At 36.7% G+C, this 27,769-nt stretch overlaps 2 protein-coding genes and 1 long non-coding RNA gene across 6 annotated transcripts; 1 reads left to right on the forward strand and 2 right to left on the reverse strand.

Moving 5' to 3' along the window:
* Positions 1–27,345, reverse strand: LOC116174705 (facilitated trehalose transporter Tret1-like). Of its 4 annotated transcripts, XM_031492672.1 has the most exons (4): positions 19,718–20,079; positions 18,756–19,654; positions 8,837–8,961; positions 1,350–1,585 (listed from the first exon to the last, which is right to left on the reverse strand). In XM_031492672.1, the coding sequence occupies exons 1-4, from the start codon at positions 19,773–19,775 to the stop codon at positions 1,483–1,485; spliced, it is 1,185 nt and encodes a 394-aa protein (XP_031348532.1). In that variant the 5' UTR covers positions 19,776–20,079; the 3' UTR covers positions 1,350–1,482. The 4 variants fall into 4 exon arrangements, with proteins under 4 accessions (XP_031348529.1, XP_031348530.1, XP_031348532.1 ...); XM_031492669.1 differs by lacking the exons at positions 18,756–19,654; positions 19,718–20,079 and adding an exon at positions 27,291–27,345 and having other exon boundaries at positions 1–1,585; XM_031492670.1 differs by lacking the exons at positions 18,756–19,654; positions 19,718–20,079 and adding an exon at positions 20,562–20,580 and having other exon boundaries at positions 1–1,585.
* On the forward strand, positions 11,625–12,763 carry LOC116174707. Its single transcript, XR_004146148.1, has 3 exons — positions 11,625–11,737; positions 12,371–12,586; positions 12,643–12,763. It is a non-coding gene; the product is annotated as an uncharacterized LOC116174707 (long non-coding RNA).
* On the reverse strand, positions 12,169–13,787 carry LOC116174706 (facilitated trehalose transporter Tret1-like). The gene is made up of 2 exons (XM_031492673.1): positions 13,689–13,787; positions 12,169–13,624 (listed from the first exon to the last, which is right to left on the reverse strand). The coding sequence occupies exons 1-2, from the start codon at positions 13,744–13,746 to the stop codon at positions 12,306–12,308; spliced, it is 1,377 nt and encodes a 458-aa protein (XP_031348533.1). The 5' UTR covers positions 13,747–13,787; the 3' UTR covers positions 12,169–12,305.
* Positions 27,346–27,769: the final 424 nt, after the last annotated feature.

A 27,769-nucleotide genomic window follows, 5' to 3' on the forward strand; every position in this document is an offset into this window, starting at 1 on the left:
TGTTCTGTACATTGTATTTCTGATACAATACATATATTTCACAGCAATTACTTACGTTAGGTCTCTCAGATATTAATTATTATCTGCCTAATTTTAGCGCACAGCTGAACTATCTTTAATAAATGAATTCTCCTAATAATGGAATGGTTAACCAACCCTTATAGCGTTAGATTACTCCCTTGTAGGTTGGTATTCTGGACTTTAAAAGAAGGTTATTTTTGAAAGTGTTGTTCGGAATGAAATTTCATGCTGCCATTTGGATGACTAGATCGCTCACCTTGTTGCAGAAAGTTTAGTTCTATTTGGATATCTTCCAAAGTTTTGTTTTTCGTTTCGGGCACGAAATATATTATGAAAATTAACCCAATAGTACAGCAAAATGCGAACGAAAAGAATGGAACGTACATTCCGTATTTATCTTTAGCAAACTGAAAATACTTTGAAGACATCCCAGCAAAAGCATAATAACAAACATCGGATATAGCGGCAGCATATGCTTTTACATTCGGTGGAAATATCTCTGACCCAATGAAGAGAGGCATAGTTTGCAACCCCAAGCCAAAGCTAATTATAAATATAATTAAAATAAGAACTGGTAACCACGCAATTGCCGTGGTGTCTAGTTCTACGACATCTCGCACTAAAAAAAATGTGCCCTCCGCAAATAGCGCAGCACCTACACCTATCGTTGACGTAATCAACAAAGGCCTTCTTCCGATTCTGTCCACCAACTGAGAATTCATCAACAAAAACGTCAGCTGGACAGCATAAAAAATCACAGTAGACAGCAAGGGTGAAATTGCATCCTCAGCTTCTCGAAATATCGTTTGGGCATAGAACGTGAATGCGATCACGCCACTAAATTGTTGTGTCAAGCGGAGTGCTACCACAATGAACAAGCTTCTTCTGTTAACCTTTTTAAATAAGGAAGCGCATCGCGTGCGATTTAAACTTTCTTCTGCAGTGGCACTCGAAATTGCACTCATGGTGTCATCAATATTTTCGCCTTTAAGTGCAACTAAACAACGTTTGGCTTTCTCCGTTTCACCCTTAATTAGAAAGTAATTCGGGGACTCTGGCATCCAGATGAATGTTACAAAAAACAGCACAGGAATAGCCGAACATACCAACGCAGACTGTCGAATGGATAAGTATGAGCCAATGACGTTCATTAGTACGCTACCGATCTCAAACGTGATGGCAATGCTACAACCCAATCGTCCGCGAATTTGCGCATCCGCAATTTCTCCAAAATAAATTGGAGTTACCCCAAATATTAATCCATCGCAAAAACCCGCAAGAAACCGTCCAACTAGAAGTTCTTGTATTGTGGTCGCAAACGCTATTATAATCCACGTAGTAAAGATCGCCAGGCTTGATGATAATAGTATAGTCTTGCGTCCTACCCGGTCCAAAAGAGCGCCACTAAGGAGAGCTCCGCAGGGACCACCCGCCATATACATTGTTGCAACCCATGACGATTCATCGTTCGTCATGGGAATTGGAGAATCTTTGCTTAAAAGGAGTGGTAAGTAAGGCGAAGTCCATGCTAAGTGAAGGCCACTGGATAAAGTTGCTGGTAAAGCTAAAACACAACAGAAAGGATGATGATATATGTGTACATTGCACAGGGTCGCCCATTGAAAACAATCAATGCCAATTTTGGCCGCTTAACGATAGTTTTGCCAGAAATGTTCGAACACGTCAATTTCAGAGAGACGTTTTAAATGGAAAGGGGTGGTAAATATTACATAGTTCGAAAAGAAGTTTCATTCTGTTTTTAGTTTTCAAATTCGATCAGGCGTTCTAGAGAAAACTTTATTTGATGGATTGGCAGATCCGTTTTACATGTTTATTGAGTAGGCGTTGAAAAAATTGATAGCTTGTGTCAGAAAATTTTATGTGACGCAAGTGTAATAAGTGCATAGCAGTAACTCAATACTAGTCGGGAATCTGGGAGTCAAAATTCGAACATGGTATGTGAACTCAAAGATATACATTTTGAAAAATACGTATCTTGTGCAGAATTAGATGCCGATTCTGAATCAAGAGGGCGCGATGGTCGCAGGGATTGCAAATAGCCAGAAAAAAATAATTTGTACAAAATTTCGCACTTCCCAAAAGTTACAAATTTTACTTTTACATCGCATTTCCGAAGTTATTTATGAATATTTTTCAAGAATTTGTGCACCATTCGAAAGCTCATTATATTCGCCGTCTCACAGAACAAAAAGAAAGTCAATGTTGCCTTTAACAACCACTCTGTAAACTGTTAAAGCTGGATATGCGCGCGAAGTGTAATAAAAATTTCAGTAGCGAGGTATTTTCGTTATTATTGGAGATAGAGGTATACATATACGAGACCAAATATGTAAAATGAAACAAGGTAGTTTTTTTACTAAAACATTTTTTCAATCAGACAAACCGTTTAAGAAATATAATAGGTTAAACATTTTTGAAAATGTAACGCGGGCGCGCCAGAATAGCAATACTATACCGGCTGTCGCATAAATCCGTCTACGACCTACATCTACACAAAATCTCGATCATATCCGTCTGTCTGTCGGTCTGTGTGTCTATACTCTTATTTCCGGCTGAACGGCGGAATCGATTGGAACCAAATTTGGTATACATATTCTTAGATATAAAATAGAGAGTGTAACGTGCTCTTCGGCGCGACAACTCAGGGGGTAGGGGTGGGTTACAACAAACTAATGACATATACAATATATACAGGGCGCCACGCCGTTTGGGACCAATAAACGGAGTAACGGCGAATCTCCGGGGAAGACTAAATCAAACAACTATTCGGAAGACACTCGGATACGTTAGCATATATATATTTAATTACAAAACATGCGATGAACGACTACAATATAATATAACAAATCCTGTGACAGCTTACAGACTAACATACAATACAAACACCCTCGCATCCACGCAACCGTTCAGCAACGCTCACCCTTATGGTCAGATGGTAGGTATGGTAGAGATGAGATGGTTCCGCTTCCGGTGAGTATCTATTGTGATTACAGATGAACTAGATCCTATGTTGGGGTTGCAGGTGGTGCAGCAGGTACAGGCAAGACGGCCAGGAGCTAGCGAATAATCCCAGTACTCAGTCACGTTGATGGCAGCGTTCGTAAGCCGATGGAGTGGCTGATTTAAACGGTTACCCAATTTCCAACCGTAATAATGAGGTATCCCGTAAACCGGACTGTGTAAGAAAGTACGCTTATAGGTTAACCCGCAATACTTTGTAAGTCCAAAAGGAATAATTAATACTCACGTCTCTATGAGACTCCGTCCCCACAGGCACAAATCCGAGCCCAATCCTTTCCAGTTTGTGAGAAATGTCAATAATACAGCTATCCGTCTAATATAGGTAATTGCGACTAAATTACTGCTTACTTAATTGCTTGGTGAACGCAATTACACTTTAAATACGACGTGCTTGAGTAGACCTCACGTTCAAATAAAATAATCAAAAATGTGTATGCTTTACAATGCCCGCCTGCACTTGGCGATAAGCAATTTAGTTTAGCCTTTGAATATAAAATTATTTATATTCAAAGGTTTAGCGAAGTTTTCTTTATGTACATACAGGCTGTTCCACAATACGCACACCAAATCTTAATTAATAACGTCACAAGAGCTACAAAGCTTTTAGGCAGAATCGCGCATGCTAAAGTGTGTCATAGTTATAAACTAAAATGTTGCAAAACAGATATCAGAAACGTACCCCCACGGAAGACATACCCATTTATTAAGAGCAGTTTATCAGTTGATTGTTTGGAAAACGGTGAGTCTTGTTAATCGTGTGCTTCCAGATCCGTTCAACTTTGGTTGGTTACGTAAGGATCATATGTTAATCCCAACACTTATAACAATTAGCATCCGCCCAAATCCATTACGTGAGAGTGTATATTGTAAATGTAAGAATGTAAGTAATTGTATTGGAAACTGTAGTTGAGCTAAAGTAGGTTTACCATGTATTATTGGTTGTTATTGTAAGGGTCGATGCCGCAGTTTGCATTAAGGTGGTACGAAAATACTGTAGCGAACGTTCCATAAATTTCGATAGACATCGAGGTCCCATGAAGGAAGAGTCATCAGCGATAAAGAACGAAAACGGATGTGACGTACCTAACCTAACTACAGTCTAAGAGTACGTAACGTACTCTTTGATACAACAGACTAGGGATGTAACGGAGCTTCGGTTCCGATTCCGTAAGAGCGGAACTTCCGATTGATTTTGAACTTTCGATTCCTATTTCGGTTCCGACAAATTCTAATTGGATGTTATATCGGAGGTTTATGGACAGGCTCGGTGCGGCCACAATCAGTGCGTTCGCGTACAAACACGTTTATAATTGTCGCGCGGAGAAACCTTCCTCACCTCGTGCCTTCTGTTGATTATCTTTTCACTTGTTGTGTTCCTTGAGTATAATTTGCTTCTTTTCGAGTTACTTAATTTGTTCTATTTACATATTAGTATTGTAATCTAAGAGGTGACATGTCTCTTCTTTAAGGTTCCGCTTCCGGTTCCGATTCTGATTTCGGTTCCGATAAACCAAATTTTAAAACTCCTCTTCCGAATTCGGTTCCGATGTAACCACTTCCGTTACATCCCTACAACAAACCATGGGTGCGGGACTGCGACTGAGACGGGCTTATGCAAAAGCGTGCGTGTTAATAAAGGCCGGCAACGGTCGATGTTGACCGACAGACAGAGCGAGATGATGGAGATTTTGTGTAAATGTGGTCGCAGACAGATTTATGCGACTCTCTTTACCTAAGCGCAACTTTTTTGCATTTTAGTGTATAGATGATTATAGCTGCAAGAGATAAGATGAATTTCTTGCTTTGTCAACTCCTGTCTTGGTCCTTAGTTAGTTCCCACCGACACTGTGCAGCGGCGCCACTTGTTACACTCAAATTGTTGATTTACCGCCCGCCAAGATACAGACTTTATTTACAAAAATTATGATTTCATTTTTTGGGGTTATGTTTAGAAGTAACTTATCTAAAAAACTGTCGGTTTACTTTTTCCATAAATCGTCTTGATCGAGAGTAAAAAAATAAAACAGATTAGCGCAATAAACGGTGCGAAACATCTAATCTTTAAACAATCGGTATTCAGTTGCTATAAACTTAAAAAAAAAAATAGTCCGAACATTTTGTAGATAAAGGTCTAAATTTATAAAATAGTTCTTAAAAAAAATTGTTTTTTGAAAAACAACTAGAGTTTTTATGGCGGGCGCTCTTATGGAAATTTACATTGGGCGCAGTGGGTACAGAAGACTCTTAAGCGCGTATCGGCAGTATTGCTATTTTGGCGCGCCCGCGTTACATTTTAAAAAATGTTTAACCTATTATATTTCTTAAACGGTTTGTCTGATTGAAAAAATGTTTTAGTAAAAAAAACTACCTTGTTTCATTTTGCATATTTGGTCTCGTATATGTATACCTCTATCTCCAATAATAACGAAAATACCTCGCTACTGAAATTTTTATTACACTTCGCTCGCATATACAGCTTTAACAGTTTACAGAGTGGTTGATAAAGGCAACATTGACTTTCTTTTTGTTCTGTGAGACGGCGAATATAATGAGCTTTCGAATGGTGCACAAATTCTTGAAAAATATTCATAAATAACTTCGGAAATGCGATGTAAAGGTAAAATTTCTAACTTTTGGGCAGTGCCAAATTTTGTACAAATTATTTTTTTCTAGCTATTTGCTATCCCTGCGACCATCGCGCCCTCTTGATTCGGAATCGGCATCTAATTCTGCACAAGATACGTATTTTTCAAAATGTATATCTTCGAATGCAGGTGTCAGTATTTTAGAAGCGGCTTTTTGATACCCAGATTCCTGACTATAGCTATTTGTACAACTAGTTTTGAAAGTGATACTTTTTTCATGAATTTGCAGCAAAGTCATGAAAAAAAGACAATTTCAAAATGTATTGTACACAACATTTTTAGCGCATTTCCACAAAAAAAAAATGCGCTATTGTGGCCACTTTGTCCGTCCGTCCGTCCGTCCGCTAAGTTTGCGACGCTACTAGTTCTTTATCTTAAGAGCTATTGTTCTACTTTTTTCGCTATTTGGTTCGTTATGGTGTCGAGTCTTGTACCAAGGAAGGAATTTTTCTGTACCGCTTACAAAAAAAGTTATTGTAAAAAAAACAAAAAACCGTTTTTTACATGTTCCATAATTTTACTCTTTTGCCGTTTATTAACGATCCTAGAGATCGTTTATAATTTTGCATTGCTATCTGTCGCCTGCCGGTTGGTCTTTCCGTCTGTTCCTTTGTCTGTCTGTCCATCTATCTGTCCGTGTGAACGATAACTTTGTTTAGAAATGTTCGATCGCTTTTACATTTCCGTTAGTTATGAACTGAATTGCATGAAATTCAATATGGGCATAGCTTTAGCCATATAATACGCAATGCCAAAAGTTGAATCGAATCGATTCAAAATTCACAGTGCCCTTTTCGCATCTCGACCATTTATAAACCGAATTGCAAACTTTTTTACTTATAAAAGTATTTGAATGAAATTTGATACATAGGCACTTGGAATAAAGGAAAATCAAACGCCAATTTCAAAATTTGGTTTTGCGCATGCGCAGTGCCAACTTTTTTATTTATGGAAGAATTTAAACGAAATTTGATACATAAGCACTTCGAATAAAGGAAAATCAAACGCCAATTTCAAAATTTGGTTTTGCGCATGCGCAGTGCCAACTTTTTTATTTATGGAAGAATTTAAACGAATTTTGATACATAGGCACTTGGGATAAAGGAAAATCAAACGCCAATTTCAAAATTTGGTTTTGCGCATGCGCAGTGCCAACTTTTTTATTTATGGGAGAATTTAAACGAAATTTGATACATAAGCACTTCGAATAAAGGAAAATCAAACGCCAGTTTCAAAATTTGGTTTTGCGCATGCGCAGTGCCAACTTTTTTATTTATGGAAGAATTTAAATGAAATGTGATACATAGGCACTTGGAAAAAGGAAAATCTAGCGCCAGTTTCAAAATTTTATTTTGCGCATGCGCAGTGCCAACTTTTTTATCTATGGAACTATTTAAGTGAAATTTGATACTTAGGCGCTTGGAACAAAGGAAAATCTAACATTAGTTTTAAAATTTAGGTTTGCGCATGCGCAGTTCCAACTTTCTTATTTAGAAAAGCATTGATATGAAATTCTTCTCATAAACTGAAATTGAAGTAGCACGTCAACAATGGATTGCCCATGTGCAACGCTATCTTTCATATTTGTGGCCGGATTTTTACGATTTTAACAGAAGTTGCATCTTACAAATGGGAAATGAATGCAAGTGAAAATGCGCTTTATGTAAATCGTTTACGATTACTTTTTTACTTGTTTGTATAGTGATCCTTATAACACATAATTGAATAGCTCCCCACACACGATGCGATATTGCGATTAATATCATTGACATTCGCGATTTACTGTCACTAAAAAATTGATGCTACTGTTCATAGATCGGACTAAACGCCATGGAAACGTATAGCATAAATCGCGAAAAACAGTAACACTTTCAATACGATTTTTCGTTAAAAAAGTCCGGTAATTTGATAACTATGGAAAAAAAGTACAATTTCATTAAACTGTAAACTTGCAAATTTTGTATTAGTTATAAACTTTGGAAATTGGAAGTTCCAAAATTTCCGATGTCAAACAAGAAGGAAAAATTTCAGAATAATTCTACAGGGGCTAAGTAATAACGCTATACACAGATTTGTCAAACAATCGGCCCAAAATTGTAGAAGAAGATAGGAAAAAACTGAAAAATCTCCAGGTTAGTATAGCACGCTCGGAGATGGCGCCCAGATGTCGCCGACCCCACATCATGTAGCCCCCCCTCTAAAGTTGTCAATTACACAATTACAATTCCTCTACTACTCTTCTAGTCTAGCCGCATTTGCTGCCAGCCAGCCAGCAACCGGCTAAAGTGAGATTAAAAGTTAAATTTGCAAAAGTGTCCTAAAAATGGTGGCGAATTTGCGTTCTGTTCACAACAACACCTCTGTTCACTGAAGAACACGCAAATAAGCATGTTCATAATTTCATTCTTTACGTATATCTGTGATATTGGTCAGATTATCTTGTTGGACATTTTTTGTTCCCGGTAATCTGACTCGAGACATGTATCTGTGTCATTATCAAAAGATCATATTGATCTAATGATAACTAACATTATATGGAACGTGATGAGCGTTACGTACAAGACGAGGTGATATTCCAACAAGACGGGGCTCCTTCTCATTTTGCATAGAATGTTAGACAGTTCTTGGAGCTTAGATTCCCTCGTAGATGGGTTGGACGTCGAATCGATTTTTTCTTGTGGGGCTATTTTAAATCGATAATATATGCAACGCAACCTGAATCTATAGAAGAATTCACCCCCTTTTCAGGGTTGAAGTTGTGTAAATAGTATTATTAAACGCCAGAGCAAACCGATGCAAGCTTATAGGGGAGTCGATGGTGTCCGTCTGTCCGTCCGTGAACACGATAACTGTCGAACGTTTGGACCGATTCGGTTCAAACTTTGCACAATTACCTATATGCCACATGTAAGAAACCTAATAAAAATGGGTCAAATCCAATGTCCCCGTAGGGTCACACCGAGATTCTCTGTCCGCTTTAGGGGTTGATTTAATTTAGATCAAAGCTAAAATTGATGTGCTTGAACGTGTCTGGTAAAATTGCAGTCGTTAGGCGGCCAAAATTGACTGTTTTCAGTGGGCCACCTTGTGTATTGATATACCACTGAATAAGGAACGTTTATACTCACCCGTAAACGCAGCTGCGTATTGGAGTGACCTTTTTTGCAATGGGAGGTTCGGAAACTTCACCATAATCGATTTCCCTTACATACACGACAAAAGTAAGTAACTCGAATCGTGTAGGTAGGTTCACCTGTAATAAATTAACAGATAAGGAACTTTATCTTTCGATTGATGCTTAATATAGAGAGGCTTACGAGCTACTATATGATATACTTAAATTCGTATGCATAATGAAATTGTGTTATGCTTGTGTGTCATGCAATGGCTGTATATAAGATCCAAAATACTGGTTATTGGTGTTACTCACAGGCTCAGATCAGCTATAATTAACCGGGAATAAAAAAAGGAGCAAGAACGTACGAGAACTAGCATGGAAACCGAAAATGTCAGATTATTCTCAAAATTGAGACAGGTTATGAGACTTCCATACCACCTTACCTACTCGGCAGGGATCTTATGTATAAATTTATGAAGATAATTCAACACCGAAAACTCCAAAAAAGGACCGTTCAATGAACAAAGTTATGTACCTACGTTTTTAGAAGGGCCCGTTTAGAACAGCGCACAGTCACTACTTGGTACATGAATAAATATCTGACGTTTTTTAAGAACTTGATGAAAGTTTTTTGTTACACTATAAAAATGCATCTTCATATACGGCTCGCGTTACTGAGCTTATTCAAAGAATGTCCCCGTGATCTTCTTTATTCTACAGAAATTTGGCGGTATTTTGATAGTACCCATTCCGAAAAATGGTGAAGGGTAAGAATCTTAATGTATAAATGCTAATTTCCAAGAAACAGTTCACTGAATTTGATATAGGTAATTCGCTCGAATGGTTCCTGTTAATCCAATGAAGACGTCTTCACCAGTAAACATTCCTTTTTAGCGCATTTTTGATTCTCATAAAGGAGCTTATTGTTTCACTAACTACATGTCGGCTGTTCAAGGCGTCTTTATAAAAATCGATCAAAATCTCGGTAACCGAAAATCGTAGAACTTTCGGGTTTTCGGATTTATATTCGTACTATTGTGTTATTCCTTGTGTGGAAGCGGAAAGCCATTTGTTTCTCTGCCTCCGCTGTCTCATCTGAGATGCCTCTTCTTTCGAAATTTGTGCCTCCACTTGCTGCAAATATCAATAAGCCGACATCTGATAATAATAATGTAGCGAAAGGAAATATGGATGGTTTTACCACGGTCACAAGGAAAATAGTCTACAAGAAGGTCCCGGTAACAGTTATTTAAACATAAAATACGCCAAAAGCTATCCGCACTTACATGTTTGCAACTTAGACCCAGCTGTACCGTTGATGATATAATGGCACATTTAGTTCACAATCAGTTCCGAGAGTGCGAAAAATTACGATCGAAACCCCCGGAAAATTACAGTTCATTTAAAGTATCTGTACTAAGCGATCAATTTGAGAATCTGAAGAAGCCTGATTTATGGCCAAAAGGCGCACGATTCAACCATTTTTTATTCCGTCTTGTGCAAAACTCACAGATACCTACCTAACCGTGTGCCATTTAAATACGCGATCGATGAAAAATAAATTTGAAGAAATTGATCTGAAGAAGATGATTCTTTGGCATCTCTGAAAGTTGGTTGAGTGACAACACAATGGGAAGTCATCTCCACATGGAGGACAAGTGCTTATATTAACGAAAAACAATTTGAGCGCTTTGAATCTAACTGAATTTATTGATTTATCTTCATAAAGTAACATTGAGTGCTCGGCTATTAAACTGAAATTAGAGTGTATGAATTTTGTAATAATTTGTGTTTACCGATCATCAAGTGCTTTTTTCAATTTAGTCGAAAATGATTAGTTAAAGTACAAGAAAAGAAGTATGCAGGCTTCCGCATTAACATCAGTCATCACTGGTGACCTCAACCTTAACTTTTATCAAGATTATTATTATTATTATCCCTCTCTTATTCTGGGCCCTTAACAGACTTGCGCCAATATAAAGAGGTCCAATTACAAATTGTGCGTGAATCCTGAACTACAGTATACAATGAAATTGATGTTTGTTCGCAGATGAGTAACCTTATAACCTTCTCTATTACTATTTCGACATACATGCGATTTACAGTGTGGTTAATATAAAACGACAGAATTCATGGTTAAAAAAACCTGCGTTAAGACTGAGAGAACCTAGGAAGGAGCTATATTTCCTGAACATGGAATTTTAAATGCCATCATCCATATTGATCTCTGGCGATTGGATTCCGAAGTAATTAACTGGACGGATTTCACCTATAACTCCTATAGTGAGGATATAATTTGCGTTCTTCCTTTCTTATCGTAAGTACCGCGATTTGCATTTCGTGTATTAAGGTGTACCGTTCTTTAGATTCGGCTGTAATCATCGACAATAAAATTGTTGCTTCGTATACAATTTAACCCTCTTCTACAAGAAGTAGGTAAACTTTGATGTCCGACATACGAGTGTGATAACCTTGGATTAAGCTCAACATCGTCTGCGAGTGCCAACGCTCTTGACATCTTGCCATCTACGGATATCGAGCGGCAATTTTGCTCTGAAATGGGCCAACGAGTCATGAAGGGGATTTAATATCGAGATTCGATCCTCAACAAAGGAACAACTTCCGTAACTCTTTAGCGTCTTATTTGATAGGTAATTATTTTTGCCTCTTCTGTGATTACATTTAAGTAATTTGTAATTTTCAGTATCTTTGCCATCTCGGTTAAGATTGAATTTTGTGTGGAGACCACCACTTCTTCTGAAGGAGTTGGCCATTTAAGTACCGTACCTGGCAGATTACGAGTAGAGCGAGGTCCTTCAGGCATTAATCAACTAATTATATACCGAGCCGTGCGGTTTGGGAGGTTTTCTTTTGATTGATTTCTTGGCGTCAACATCTAATGTTATTCGAGGTAAGAGTGCCCTACTTATATGTTTTACTTGTATTTGGCCCTGACAATGTGTATGAATATAATTATAATGATTACGATGAGTTTATACACGGCAGCGTGAACTTTCACCCTTTACATTTAACGTTGTGGCGGCAGAAGCACCCGAACAGGAAGGTCAATCTGAGGAATGCTTTTAGAGCTTTAATTAGATTTTTCTGGGAAAGTTAGGTAGGCACCTTTTGAAGATCTGTACTTAGAGAACGGAGGTCTGAATCGATATAAGATATTGCGTTCAAAACTTGTAAGTTAAGAATTTTCAATACCGTTAGAGAATAAGTAAAACGAGAATTAATAAATACTATCGTTACTTATAGAAAAAAGATTGCTTTAAACTTGCATTTGTATTACGTTCTATTAATCACCTAAACCTCAGCCTATTGAGGTCTGGACCATGGAGGGGGAGCTTCTCTTAATTTGCCTTAAAGGGAAATTTAAGTAAACGATCACGCAAAACTCTCATTAAATTATCGCAAAGGATAATGATTAGGAAATTTATTAATTATTAATGCAATGACCAAAGAATTATCTTTCATTTTGCAGTCTGTTGTATGGTATTTAGTTCTGTTTGGATCTGTTCTAAAGTTTTATTTTTAGATTCAGGTACAAAATATATTATGAGAATTAATCCAACGCCACAGCAAATTGCAAAAGAAAAGAATGGAACATACATTCCGTATTCATCTTTGGTGAACTGAAAATACTTAGAGGAAATTCCAGCAAAAGCATAATAAAACACATCAGAAATAGCGCCAGCATATGCTTTAACATTCGTTGGGAAAATCTCCGACCCAATGAAGAGAGGCATAGTTTGTAAGCCTAAACTAAAACTAATAATAAATATAATTAAAATGACAGTTGGTAACCAGGTAATTGAGGCGGTATCTAGTACCACTACATCTCTCATCAGGAAAAATATTCCTCCTCCTAGTAAAGTAACACCTGATCCTACCGTGGAAGTTATCAGTAAAGGCCTTCTTCCGATTTTGTCCACGAACAGTGAACTTATGAAGGAAAATACAATTTGTACCACATAGAAGATAACAGTAGATAACAATGGTGAAATTGCATCTCCAGCCTCTTCAAATATCGTTTGGGCATAGAACGTAAATGCGACCACGCCACTAAATTCTTGTGTCATGCGTAGTGCTATCACAATGAGCAAACTTCGTCTATTAACTTTTTTGAACAGGTCAGCGAATCGGGTGCGTTTTAAATTTTCTTTTTCAATTGCCATCGAAATTGAACTCATTGTTTCGTCAGCACGTTCGCCTTTAAGTGCAACTAAACAACGTTTCGCTTTTGCCGTTTTGCCTTTAATTAAAAAGTAATTCGGAGACTCCGGCATCCAAATGAACGTTACAAGAAAAAGCACTGGTATCACTGAAAACACCAACGCGGAATCTCGAATGGTAAGATATGAGCCGATAACGTTCATAAGTACAGTTCCTATCTGAAAAGCGATTGTAATGCTGCAACCCAATAGCCCGCGTATTTCAGGATACAAAATTTCTCCAAAATAAATTGGGATCGCACCGAATATTAATCCATCACAAAAACCCGCAAAAAATCGACCAATTAAGAGTTCATGTAGTGTTGTTGCAAACGCTATTAACATCCACGACACAAAGAATGCCAAACTTGACGCTAATAATACAGTTTTTCTTCCTATTAGGTCCAAGACGGCACCAGTAAAAAGGGCTCCGAAAGGACCCCCAACCATGTACACCGTTGCCACCCATGCCGATTGATCGTTAGTCATTGGAATTGGGGAATCTTTGCTTAGAAGAAATTGTAAGTAAGGTGAAGTCCATCCTAAGTGTAAACCACTAGATATAGTTGCCAATAGACCTAAAAATACAATAGAAGTGATGGTGATTTTATACATAGGTATAAGATTTCCATTATTACTCACTTGTAAGCGCGGCTGTATATTGGAGTGACTTTTCTTTTAGTGGATGGATTGAAAACATGACTACTGAATGAATTGGATTGACGCGGTAAAACAGCTACGTTTACCAAGGTATTAAATGAAAAGATAAAGGACCTTATCTTTAATCGTTAATTGCGTTAATTGCATACAAAGAATTGTGACTACATGGGCGATATTTAAACACATAACAGTGACTTAAGGATTTTTGTATATCTATATAATAACATGGGATAACTGAAGTGCTTTCTAAATGATATGCGACGCAAGTTCCCACACTTATACTTATGCAAAAAATGGTTTTTTTCTGTGGCACAATACTAATTAAACCCTTGCAATTAAACTAATATAAGTTGTTTATGGCAACAAATCTCCAAATTAATATGCTATCACCTTCCTTTTTTATGTCTCATTCATTTCCATCATCACCTAATCAAAAATCTTCCAACACCAAATTTAGTATAGTACTTTCCTTTGGCAAATCCAATTAGAAATTATATAAATAATAATAATAATAATGGTTTTTATTGGTTAAATAATGGTTCCTACACCATAACCAATGGGCACAAGGTCAGGTAAACCCGTTGATATGGTCACCTGTTCTTCCCCTTGAAACCCCCTTGTGTAAATACAAATAAATAAAGTTATTCTGCATTAGTTAAAGTTATTTGTAAAGTAAATAATTATTGACAGGCAGCTTATCGTTTGGAGATGCAACGGAAACATCGTAGTGGTTTCAATTACAATATTAATTATGCAAACCGGTGCTTATTATTTATTGCGAAAATAACAAGTTAAGGTTGGAAATAAGTATGTATAACCATAGTATAATCAATATTATGGTATAACGTATATGTACATAATTATGTACCGGCAAACTGCAAAATCCGGCATTTTGCAAAATCCCTAGGCATTTTGCGAAATGACCAATGCAGCAGGCAAAGTGAGAAATGAAACTCGACTTCGCACTTCGCCTGCCTCTCTTTAGGGATTTCGCGAAATGCCTAAACATTCAGGCAAAGTGAGAATTCTTGGTTATTTTCCACAGATTGCGCGTGCATCTGTGCCAAACGTAAAACCGTCGCGTTAGTACCTTTCCCCATTTGATATATTCTCCACAGTAAATCCAAAGCGTGACTCAACAGAAAACCCATAGAAGAAATGCAGTCTAAACGCGAACGCAATTTTAGGGAGTACTTAAATTAAATCGCATTCGTCGCGTCGTTTACCATCCAATGGCAACGCTGTATGCGCAATCTGTGGGAAATGACGAAGTCTTCGCACTTTGCCTGCATGTTTAGTCATTTCGCGAAATCCCTAAAGAGAGGCAGGCAAACTGAGAACTGCAGCTCCGTTTCTTACTTTGCCTGTTGATGCATTCGTCATTTCGCGAAATGCCTAGGCATTTTGCAAGATGCCGGATTTCGCAGTTTGCCGGTAACACATACATATTGTTAAGCGAATTCCACTTTACTATTATTTTTCAAAGTTATGGTTCATACAAAAGCACGAAAATGTACTGTTGCGAGTATTCCTGAGATCCCGATATACATCGAGGCGCCATGAAAGACGAGTCATCGCCGATAAAGAACAAAGGCTGAGGAGACGCAATCTTTCTGAGAAATATGAGGTGTTCTAGAACATTCTTAAGCATCCTTGAGCACTCGAGAACATTCTAGAAAGAATGTTATCTGCTATATACGCAAACCGAATTGTGTTTCGAGTCAATTCCAACTTCTATGTACTTGGTGTTATGTTATAAATTGTAAGTGATATAAGATTATTATAAATTTATTGTTAGTTTTTTGAAAATACATAAAACCACGTAATTACATTCACGATACACTGGTGTCAAGTGCTGAACATTTTTAAGTGAACAGAACCAGAAAGATGGAGCAACTTCTTCAATGAATGAATGAAATGGAAACCGGTCAAGATAAAATCGAAGCCGATCAAGCTGAAATGAACCATCGAAGCTAAAATTGAAGCCGGTCAATAAGAAGTGAGGGGTGTAATTAAAGATGAGATACTGGGCGTCCAAGATAAGATTCATACAATAGAAAACGAAATTGATGAACTAGGAAAACGATTTATGGTATTCATTGAAGAAGATGAAAAAAATGATACGTCATCTGTGACAACACAAGATCTACTGGCTGTCCCACAATGGTCCTGCAAAGAAGTCCCCGAACCGTGTGAGAGTATTCGTACAACAACGGTTCGGTTTATGCCATCGACATTTGATGGACTACAAATAAATGGACACTGGAAGAGAAGGCAACTTTCTTGATAGTTGCGTTGCGGCGGATTCCATTGGATGTTATTCCAAAACACCAGTAACAAGATTTTGAGCAAATTGTATCACGGTTAGAACCCACATTTGCAGCAGGTGTATTACGCCTAATTAAAAAAACCGAACCCTAAAATCGGTTCAAACTTTGCAAGAACTCGAAGCCGGTATAGCCTGATTGATAAGATTGGCGTAGCCTACGACTCCGGAAAGTTTGATAGAGCAGCTGGCGATGCAGACGTTTATCGATGGTGCTTGCGACGTAGAAAAGCAACAAGCTTTGAAACTTGCGCAACATGAGAAATTGGAAAATGCTTTGGGGAAAGAGTGAAAAGATTAATGGAGCCGCAAAACCGGCTTTATGGCTCAGTGGTAGAGCATTGGGCTATATATCCGGAGGTCGGGTGTGGGAACCTGGGTTGAGGTGAATTTTTCAGCTGTGGCAGAGATGGGAATTACCTTAGATCAGTTTCGAGCATTCTACCGGCTACTCCGAATTAGGTTTTCCTGCAGTTTTCCTAATTCGTAAGGTAAATACCGGAGTAGTATAAACCAACTTAAGACCCTCTGCAGAGGCACCTCTAAATAGCATTATGCGAGTTACTTTGTAATTGGGCGCATGCCTGTTGAGGGCCCAGAACAAGAGAGAGACAATAAATACATAAATAAATAAGATGTAAAGGAATGGTGCAGAAAATGTGCAGTTTGAGCCACAAGCAAGGCCAATATGGCCTTGATGCCTTGATATGACCAATGAGGCAATTCAATGTGGGTAGTCCATTTGAAAGAATAGCTATTGATATCGGAGGCCCCTTCTCAGATACATCGTCTGGAAACAAATAAATCTTGGTGGCCATGGAGTATTTCAGTAAATGGACAGACGCATATGCTCTACCAAATCAAAAAGCGATAACTGTGGCATACGTTTTGTTAAAAAAATTTGGAGTACACTTAGAACTACACTCTGACCAGGGCCGACATTTTCAGTCGGTGCTGTTTCAACATCTGTGTCATAGGGCATTTGAAATACCAGAGCCATTGCTTTACCCTGTGATTCAAATTTGGTAGAAGACCCGACCAAGAAGAAAGTGTGGGGAACGATAATATCTGGTAACAGAAGACCGGTCTTGTAATAAGCCTAATTACAAAGATTTATGGGATACGCTACAGCACTTGAAACAACAATTACAAATTCGTGGCGTTACCAAGTTGGCAAATCCAAACATCGGATGTGGTCTTGATAAGTTGACTGGCGTATCGAGTGCAATATGCTGGAGGTGGAGTTCCAGGGCACCGAGGTGGAGATATTGGTCTGTTGGAACCCCGCCATCCATTCGTAAGACGGTGGGTTGTTTTTCTTCAAGAATGGAAGGTGCACGAGTGTTAAACTGTTAAATAATGATGATGTGGCAAACCTGCAAGTTAGATCTTAGGATATTTGACAACAGTGTTAGATATACGAATGAAGCATGTAATCGATATAATAAGAAATGTCGTTTGTTTTGTAATGTATGAATTTTCGTTTTTCATTATTAAATCTTTGTCTTCACTCTCTGCGCATTATTCCATTTCAAAGATAACAACGAGAGGGTCGTCGTCCAAGTACCGCCATAAAGTTCGCGCTATAGAACAAGAGTTGCCTGGGACAATCTCCGTTACAACCGTCGTCCGAGACGCAACAGTTTTAAGAGGGACACAGAGTAGCGAATATTCTAGAAAACCCAATAGACATCGAGGCGTCATGAAAGATTAGTCATGGGCGATTAAGAACGAAGGCGGATGTGACGCAATCTATCCGGAAAATATAATGTGATTGTTCGAGAAAATTCTAGCAGGTTCGAAAGTATTCGGTAGCACTCAAAAACAGTTGAGTTGAGTGCTATATAAGGAAATCGAATTGCGTTTCAGAAGAGTTCCAATTTCGACACCAAAGTAATAAATAGTTAAATAGTTAGCTGTTATAAATTGTGTATATGTGAGTGTTAATAAATAATATTTTAACTGTTATAAATCAATTCATTTTATGTTATAAATTAATTGTTAGTTAATCATAAACAAATTAACCACGTAATTAGATTTACGTTACAATACTTTAATTCATACTCAGCTTGGTACAACTCGGACACTGTAATTACGGCGATATTCAGACCCAAATGTTTTCGTTTCAGCTTGTTATGAATGTGAAACACTAAACAGCTTAACAAAGGGAGTGCGCAACTATGTTTTAAACGGCATTTTAGGTGATTGATCACGCACAACGTTTATTGAAATAAATTATCGCAAAACTTCGTGAACTACAAATTTATTAATTATTAAAAAAGCAATTACCAAAGAGTTATCTTTTACTTTGCAGTCTGTTTTACGGCATTTAGTTCTGTTTGGATCTGTTCTAAAGTTTTATTTTTTGTTTCAGGCACAAAAAATATTATGAGAACTAATCCAACGCCGCAGCAAACTGCAAAAGAAAAGAATGGAACATACATTCCGTATTCATCTTTGGTGAACTGGAAATACTTAGAAGAAATTCCACCAAAGGCATAGAAACAAACATCAGAGATAGCGGCAGCATATGCTTTAACATTCGTCGGGAAAATCTCCGACCCAATGAAGAGAGGCATAGTTTGTAAACCTACACTAAAGCTAATAATGAATATAATTAAAATGAGAGTTGGAAACCAGGTAATTGAGGCGGTATCTAATTCCACTATATCTCTCATCAGAAAAAATATTCCTCCTGTTAGTAATGCAACACCTGAACCTACCGTGGAGGTCATCAGTAAAGGTCTTCTTCCGATTTTGTCCACGAACAGTGAACTTATGAAGGAAAATACAATTTGTACCACATAGAAGATAACGGTAGATAACAATGGTGAAATTGCATCTCCAGCCTCTTCAAATATCGATTGGGCATAAAACGTAAATGCCACTACGCCACTAAATTCTTCTGTCATGCGTAGTGCTACCACAATGAGCAAACTTCGTCTATTAACTTTTTTAAAAAGGTCAGTGAATCGTGTCCGTTTTAAATTTTCTTTTTCAATGGCCATCGAAATTGACCTCATTGTTTCGTCAGCACGTTCGCCATGAAGTGCAACTAAACAACGTTTGGCTTTTTCTGTTTTGCCTTTAATTAAAAAGTAATTCGGAGACTCTGGCATCCAAATGAACATTACAAGAAAAATCACTGGTATCACTGAACACACCAACGCGGAATCTCGAATGGTAAGATACGAGCCGATAACGTTCATAAGTACAGTTCCTATCTGAAACGTGATTGTGATGCTGCAGCTCAACAGTCCGCGTATTTCAGGATCCGTAATTTCTCCAAAATAAATTGGGATCGCACCGAATATTAATCCATCACAAAAACCCGCAAAAAACCGACCGATTAAAAGTTCATGTAGTGTTGTTGCAAATGCTATAAGCATCCATGACACAAACAAGGCGAAACTTGATGCTAATAATACAGTTTTTCTTCCTATTACGTCCAAGAAGACACCAGTAAAAAGAGCTCCGAAAGGGCCACCTACCATGTACAGCGTGGCCACCCATGCCGATTGATCATTCGTAATCGGAATTGGGGAATCTTTGCTTAGAAGAAATGGTAAGTAAGGTGAGGTCCATCCCAAGTGTAAACCGCTAGATATAGTTACCAATAAGCCTAAAAATATAACAGGAGTGATGGTAACTTTATACATACAAGATTTCCATAATGGATACTCACTCGTAAGCGCGGCTGTATATTGGAGCGACCTTTCTTTCAGTGGAAGGATTGAGATCATTACTCTATGAACTTGATTTACACACAAAAGTAATTTATAGGTAGGTACGTTTACCGACGTACTAAATTAAAAGATAAGGTCCCTTATCTTTAATCGTGAATTGAGCCGATTCTGCATGTAATAATAGAGATAATTGAAGTGCTCTTTAATGACAAATATGCCACTCAAGTTCCCACACTTATGCCACATGTGGTTATTTCTGGCGCACAATGCTACTTGTAACAATTAAAATTAAAGGTCGCAAAACTGTTCCATCTTCCAAATGAATAAGCTTTTTTAATAGCAGGTCCTATTCACCTTCTTCGTCACTTGATCAAAAATGAAACACAAAATTCCGTAAAATAATGACAAAGATACCTTCCTTTGACAAGTCCAATTAGAAATTACATACTCGTCTATTCATTATTCAAACCGGGGCTCATTATTGTGAAAATAATAAGTGAAGGTTGGAAATAATTACGTAACGTGAACTGTAAAACGAATTCCTATTTACAAAAATTTTTCAAAGTACTTTCAAGATATTAGGTTTCGTCTACCTATATTATTGCAAAACGTACTGTGAGAATCAAGAGACAAAAGTTTAACATTGCCATGAAAGAAATTTCCAATATCAACCGTCACATTGCAATAAAAAAAACCTTCTTTTTTGAGAAGACAGACTGTACTAAGTGTTTATTATTGTTTTTTAGGGGACTGAAGGACCATAGATTATTTATAAATTCTTGTCTAATTTGCAATTTTCGACAGAACCATACAAAATACATATCGTATAATTGTGACACGCACCTGAATTGGCATGCGGCACTGTGGATCTTGCTTGGTGTACTGACAGGGGGCCTCCAACTAATGTAGATAATTCTTTAGGACACGGTATGAGGTTTCACTAAACCAGTCGGAATTTTTTTTTATATATTCACATAGAGACTCGGAAAATGTGGCAACATCAGGGAGAGGATCTTTATACCGCTTCTTTCTCTGCCCATGTGTCAGGTGTACTTGTAATTTAAATTCGAAATTCCGCACTAAAAAAACTCATGTTTATACATAACGAATAATATGTTTTTTTTTCTTTTTTTTAGTATTAAATAGTAGTATATGGTATAGCTATAAACAGATACTAATGAAAATATAATAGAAAACTTTTGTCCACAGAACAAAAGGTGGCAAAAGAAGTCTTTCTGTAGAACTTAGAGTTGGTGAATCAACGTTAAGAACCCGATAATTCAGACTCATGTCGGCGCTTTATTGTCACTTTCTCCATCCGTCCGTCCGTCTACAGTTTTCAATATATTTAGTTCGTGCTTTTTGCTTTCGGTAGCTTATGGATCTGGCACCTGGACCAACAAAATTTCAGCTTTTGATATTGATGATATAAAGGAACAGGGAATTACAGGAGTCCTTACCATTTTAATACGAGTTTTCAGTAAACACGGGAATACCAATTCATACTCGTAGAATGCATTCACAAACTGAAATACATCAGCATCACAAGATCAAAATCTTTCAAAATAGCAATGATGACAACATCAATAAATCAGTACTGGAAATTCTTACAAATGCCTATAATGCAGAATCAAATAATGGCAAAATAAACATTTATCCTAGAAGTTCTCTTTGGCAATCATGATGGGAAAAAGTAATAGAATTACGAAGAAAACAGAATGACTTACTGAATGGCGGAATTAATATTTTCGTTCAAACTTAGCTGATAAAATTAATCTCTTGGTTAGTGGAAAAGAAATCTCAGAACGTCTTCGAAAAATGAAAAACTTGATGAATTAATTCATTGGGGTGATAAGCATCTAGGAACGATTAAAAAAGGAACCATTGAAGAAATGGAAAAGCAGGAACACATGTTGTTTAATCGACGAGAACCAACGAGGAGAAATTAAAGAAGCATCAACATTCTTAGATAAAAGTGACTAGAGCAGAGTTCTAAAATGTAGATGTGGTGAATTCCTCAATAGAACATGCGATAAGTTGCCGCAGTGGAGGTGTATTAATAAGAAGACACAATTCTATGGAAAACCTTATGGAATTAGCTTGGGCACAGGGGGAAACAGAGGGATTGTTTGATATTAGTGTTGACACAGATGCTCCATCATATGGATCCTTTGAATCGATGATGAAACATGCAGAAGATGCGACGCCATGCATCCTTTACTCCATTGGTAACTTCTGTTGATGGATTCCTTAGATATGAATTTACAACAATATTTGAGGAGGTTGAGTGAACGTTTATTTGAGAAATGGACCTCCTCATATTCTACACTCATGAATTGGCTGCGAATAAAAATTTGGTGTACTATTGTCAATTGTGAGAGCAAGCAGTATGTGTTTTAGAAGAAGTCACAAAAAAATGGCGCTCTGTTTTAGAATTCACTGATGGAGCTGGCATACCTATTTTTTCGTTCTGAATTCATTTATTACATGTTTGTGTTGTAGTAATACATGCTTTTCGGATTAGAAATGTTATTTTGAAAAGTTACCTATGACACACTTATTCTTCTATAGACAGATAAAATATATTTTTTCTACAACTGTCAAAAAAACCTGTCATTTTCTGACGAATTTCGAAGCGCGAAGTACTAGATTTTTAAACGGTTAATTAATAAGTAAGGTTGCCCTTGACAACGTGCGCGAAATCGTCAACAGTGAAAAAAAGTATTTCGCACACGGGACAAAGTTGAACTTAAACAGCAAATTTAATTAACAATCGGTCCAGTTGTAGAAAAAATATTGTATATAACGCTAGCGCGAAGTTATTTCGCGCATTTGACTGATATTTTAACTCGGCTTCGCCTCGTCAAAATACCTTCAATCTCAATGCGCGAAATTGAACTTCGCGCTCTTGTTATATAAATAACTATTTTTTAGTTCTTTAAAAAAACCACATGTGTGGTCGTTAATTTGAGATTGAAGACAGTTCGGACCATTTTGAATTTGAAGACAATGTGATTTTTTAAAGGATGATTTGTTGCTTAATTTCGTTTAAATAATCATGCGTAGTATTTAGATTTTGGAACCTTGGAAAATATTTGCGTGTAATGTTTGGTTAAAGTTATCTCATTTAAATCCGGTCGTTGCGACAAGAAACGTGTTATCGCTGTTTAAGTTAATTAGTTTGAAGGTAAGCAGGTTTCGCCTATAAGAAAACACAGGCGTTTAATTTTGAAGACGCAAATTCTAGTGGAGGAGAGCCGGAACCTGAGAGGGGGAAGAATGTTTTAAATAGCGGAGGCAGACGTGAATCGTTTTTTTTTTGTGGTGGATGTTAATTACTGTTTTTTTGGTGATTGGCAGAGTTGCCTTAGCTGAGCGTGAAGAATGACGTTTTCGGAGTTAGTCGGAGTGTTGTATTTATCAAGCAATTATTGCTTATTTGAAGCCTTTCTCAGTACTCGTTAAATGGACTTTTTCCACCAAGAGCTCTGTAATTCAAACAAAGCCAGTGTCGTCTAAATAAAAATGTAAGTACAATCAAGGAAGTAAAGTTCCCGAAGTAATTATAGCAGTTGGTTTTTGTGTTTGTGCGTCATTTAATGAAAATCGCAGTTACAACTGCATATTTTAGATTATTTACACTTTAAGGCAATTAAGATTTCTTTAATTAATTGTTTCAATCGGTCGCCTGTTGCGTGGTATGTGTACTTTGCCCCTGAGTGCTGATTATTATTTCCTTTTATTTCAATGATTATTTCAGCCTTACTTACTGATTTTGTATAATAAATTTATTTCGTCCTTAAATTACGGTAAGCGTTTTTATGCTAAATTTGCCATTACACATAGCAGTATCTTCTAATATATAAAAACCTCGAGGCACGGTGTTTTTATGACATTTTTTTAAATATTCGCTATGTCGTAAAGTATATTTCATATCGCTACGGATTATGCAGGGTGCCCATTATGTATAGAATATACAGAACCAGTTTCATTAAACTTAGAAACCAATTTTAAGACATGTTTATGATTGAAATTATTATTGGGATATATTAAACATGACTACGTTCTTCTAGCGCATTTTCTACATCCACCATAAATGAAAATAATTTCGATTCTTTGTCGAAGAGAAAAAGCCATTTTTGAAAATAATTTAGGCAACACAAAATTCGCTGACTTCACTGATAAAATTTGTAAACTGCTTTGTTTTTGTTTTATGTCAGAACATTCGATAAAGTGAGGGTAAGATTCTTATTACATTTTGGTCGAAAGTACTGAAAAGAAACAACAAGTGTATAATATTTTTGAAAAGACAATTGAAGGACATTTAAAATGAGGGGTCGCTCAACCCTTCTTCCCTGTTTAAATTTTAGGGGTTGCTTCAACCCCCATTAGAGGGTTGACCCAATTTCATGTACGACCAACATATAAAATGTCTGCACCCTTCAAAATAAAGTTGACGTGCTTTTGTTTTTCCGTGGATCTTTTGTTGCGGCTCAAATGTTTGAGGTGGTACCTTTTTAAATTGACACACTGTAGATAAAACTTTCTAAGGGATACCTAAATTTGATCAGGAACATACCTTACAGGGTTTTTTGGGATCTTTTAGTCTAAAAGTTTTCTGAAAGTAAAGATAGGCTAGGATTTTGAAATTTGTATCTTAGGAGTTACCTCTGAAGGCCGATCGATGTAAAATATTTCAAAATGGCCGCACTTCCGAAACATCCGAAGTAGTAGTAACTCGTTATTTTATAATGCAACCCCTATTTTTATTGGCTTTTTTGGGATTCTACGTGAAAATTTCACTCTTTGATACCCATATGTCGATCAGTCTCTACCATTTATGGTTTTTTAAGTTATTTTGACTTTTAAGAAAAAAAATGGCGGATGCAGATGGTACCTTGATAATTGATTACTTGAAAACGGTTGCAGTCATGGCAACCTATTTTTATCAGTGCATAGAGAATGAATAGGGCTTTCTTTTAGTGCACTTAAAAAAAAGTTAAGTTGCCGGTACGACCGCCCCTATGGATTACCAATATTTATGAAACTTCAACGACTAAAATCATTTTTTTTAATGGAATGAACCATGTTCTTACTATTCATGAATAGAGAATCGAAATGGGCATATTTTGAAATACATTTCCTATCGCTATCTTTAAACAGTTTCTGACTTATTCCCCCTTTATTAGATATTGACACTATTTTTTTAGGATTCTTTTTAGTATCGGCCATGATTCTATAAAATGAATTTTAAACAAATCTAGCTGCACTATCCAAATCTACCCACTGTTATACGGTTAACATAATGTTTTTTCAACAAATCGAAAATGACTCGCAGTGGTTTCACCTATTTTGGAATTTAATTGTTATTTATGGTGAAATGGGCAGAATCGCGGCGCGTGCTTTCCGTACATTTCATGTCGAAAACTAGAACGAAATTGTTAATATTTGCAAAATTTTGTACCCTAAATGCCTACAACCGTTGAAGCACAAGTTATACAAAGCTCTACAAGAGAATTAAGGGGTGGAAAATGAATTGATTGCAAAACGCATAGATTTACTAAAAATATTCATGCAAAATTAAACTTTGTTGAAGAGCATTTTTGGTATGGAATTGTTGCTAGATACCAGATATCTGCATTACCCACTCTCTTAATTTCCAGACTTTATACGTTGTTTACGAATTCAGCTTGAACAACTCTGTTTAGATTTTTAAAATTTCTGCCTATATCCTTATTAAAATGAGATTATTTATATTAATGAATTATTAGCACAGAATAGAATCAATGTATTAAAGAATCCGCCATTCCTTCTGATTTGTTTAAAATTCGATTGTTATAAAATCATGGCCAACTACTAAAAAGAAAATGCGGAAAAAAAATGGCATCAATTCCGAGATCAATTCAATGAAATGGGAATAAATCAGAAACTGTTAAAGATAGCTATAGGAACATGTATAGTCAAAATATGCCAATTTCGATTCTCTATCTCATGCAATATTAAGTACATGGTCTTTCCATTTAAAAAAACTGAGTTATAGACTTTGAAGTTTCTTAAATTTGGATCTCCATAGGTGCGGTTGTACGCAACTTAACTTTGTTTTAAGTACAGTAAAAGAAAGCCCTATTCATTCTCTATGCACTGATAAAAATAGGTTGCCATGACTACAACCGTTTTCAAGTAATCAATTATCAAGGTACCATCTGCATCCGCCATTTTTTTTCTTAAAGTCAAAATAACTTAAAAACCATAAATGGCAGATATGACATATGGGTATCAAAAGAACTGAAATTTCACGCAGAATCCAAAAATGCAATAAAAAATAGGGGTTGCCATTTAAAATAACGAAGTTACTATCTACTTCCGGTGTTTCCGAAAGTGCGGCCATTTTGAAAATATTTTACATCGATTCGGCCTTCAGAGTAACTCCTAAGTACAAATTTTCAAAAACCTACCTATTTTACTTTCCCAGAAACTTTTAACTAAAGCTCCCAAAAAAACACCCTGTATATGTAAGATACCTATACTGCAAACAAAGATAGGCGGACAGTTACTATTTGGCTTTTATATGGCCACTTGTACCATTAATAGTTCAACTCAGTTTAGTTGACTGACTGAATAAAAAAAATTCATTGGTCAAAATTGTACAATAAAGTTAATGAATGACCCATAGTTCAAAGTGTGAGGATGTGAACTCACTTTATTCCACGGTTTTCTCTCCAAAGCTGGAGAAAAGATTAAGAATTTAATTTCTGTTGGTTCCTTTTCTTGGCTTTTGAGATTTCCATTATCTCTGCTAGTTCCCTTGTTGTTTAACGCGAATTCTCGTGCAAAGTTGATTTAATCGCTCTTCATCGATCTCCACTGGACGGCCAGAACAAGGTGCGTCTTTGAGATCAAAATTACCAATTTTGAACTTGGCATACCAATTACTTGCAGTTCTTTCAGTTATGGCACCCTCTCCATAAACAGCACTAATATCGCGAGCAGCTTTTGCGGCATTAGAACTTTAATTAAAGGCAAAAAAGAGAAGGTGTCGAAAATGCTCATTTTTCTCAACTTGACATTCCATTTTAATGATCAGACAATTAACGAAAATTAAATCGAACAAAAAACAAAACATAGTTTCCGGTAGGAAAATTTTTCAAATAAATTCAAATGTTTGGCCAAAAATATTTAATGACATGCGGAATATCAGAATTTAAAAAACTAAAAGTGACGCTAGTTGTACATAGGTATCCTTAGTTGGTCCTTGGTAATCTAAAAGGTGGTGCTAAGTTACAGACCCAGAGGTTTTGAGGGATATGGAAGTCGTTATCTTCTATTAACGCGAGTTCAGGATTCATAAACCTTCTCACAATGTCTTCGATCTCTCGAAAAGCGGAATAACAACTAACAGAAAGCTTCATGTGAAACATGTTAATTAGAATTGGCACGATATAAGAATGAGTGTGTAAAGGTGTACTTACGAGTAGTTACAAAATTGGACACGTACATATACGAAATCAATTATTTACACTTCAAGTATAGTTTTGAAAATTTTATAAAGAAATATTGATTGGAGGTACTTACGATGCAAATAGTCTGGCAAAGTGTGCACCAACACTAAGTGCTTGGAAAATTTGCTTAGAGATAAACTAAATGTTTGGAGATAAATTGTATAAAGTAAATAGTGTAGTCAACATCAGGGTCAAATGGGAATTTGTTTACAAAATTTGGTTTGGTAGTTGTAATTAATAAGTCAACAAATTTGTTACACGACTTTGTAATATAGGCTGTTACCAACGTGAGTCGGGATTTGGAGTAATATTAATCGGTAACAGGTAATGCACAAATCTGGATCGTTAAGTTAATTAGGATTGATTTCCGGATGATGGTATTCGATTTACTGATGTCACGTTCTCATTTAATTGTCTAATCAATAATTACGACACTCGGAATTATCTGTAATGGTGGTGCATTGGCAGGTTACAATTAAAACAACGAATTAAATTGTAGTTTCCATGACGCCGAAATGACACGGGTTTTTTTTCACTTAGTCACTTTTGGAT

Source organism: Photinus pyralis, unplaced genomic scaffold (assembly GCF_008802855.1).
Source record: "Photinus pyralis isolate 1611_PpyrPB1 unplaced genomic scaffold, Ppyr1.3 Ppyr1.4_LG6, whole genome shotgun sequence".
In the NCBI taxonomy this organism is placed as follows: domain Eukaryota; kingdom Metazoa; phylum Arthropoda; class Insecta; order Coleoptera; family Lampyridae; genus Photinus; species Photinus pyralis.

Bases quoted from the DNA above. Each gene is read 5' to 3' on its own strand.
- LOC116174706 (XM_031492673.1), bottom strand. From the start codon at position 13,746: ATGTTTTCAATCCATCCACTAAAAGAAAAGTCACTCCAATATACAGCC. The intron at 13,625-13,688 runs GTGAGTAATAAT...TTGTATTTTTAG, and splicing joins ATATACAGCCGCGCTTACAA to GTCTATTGGCAACTATATCT.
- LOC116174705 (XM_031492669.1), bottom strand. From the start codon at position 8,900: ATGGTGAAGTTTCCGAACCTCCCATTGCAAAAAAGGTCACTCCAATAC. The intron at 1,586-8,836 runs GTGAGTATAAAC...GTTGTGTTTTAG, and splicing joins ATACGCAGCTGCGTTTACGG to CTTTACCAGCAACTTTATCC.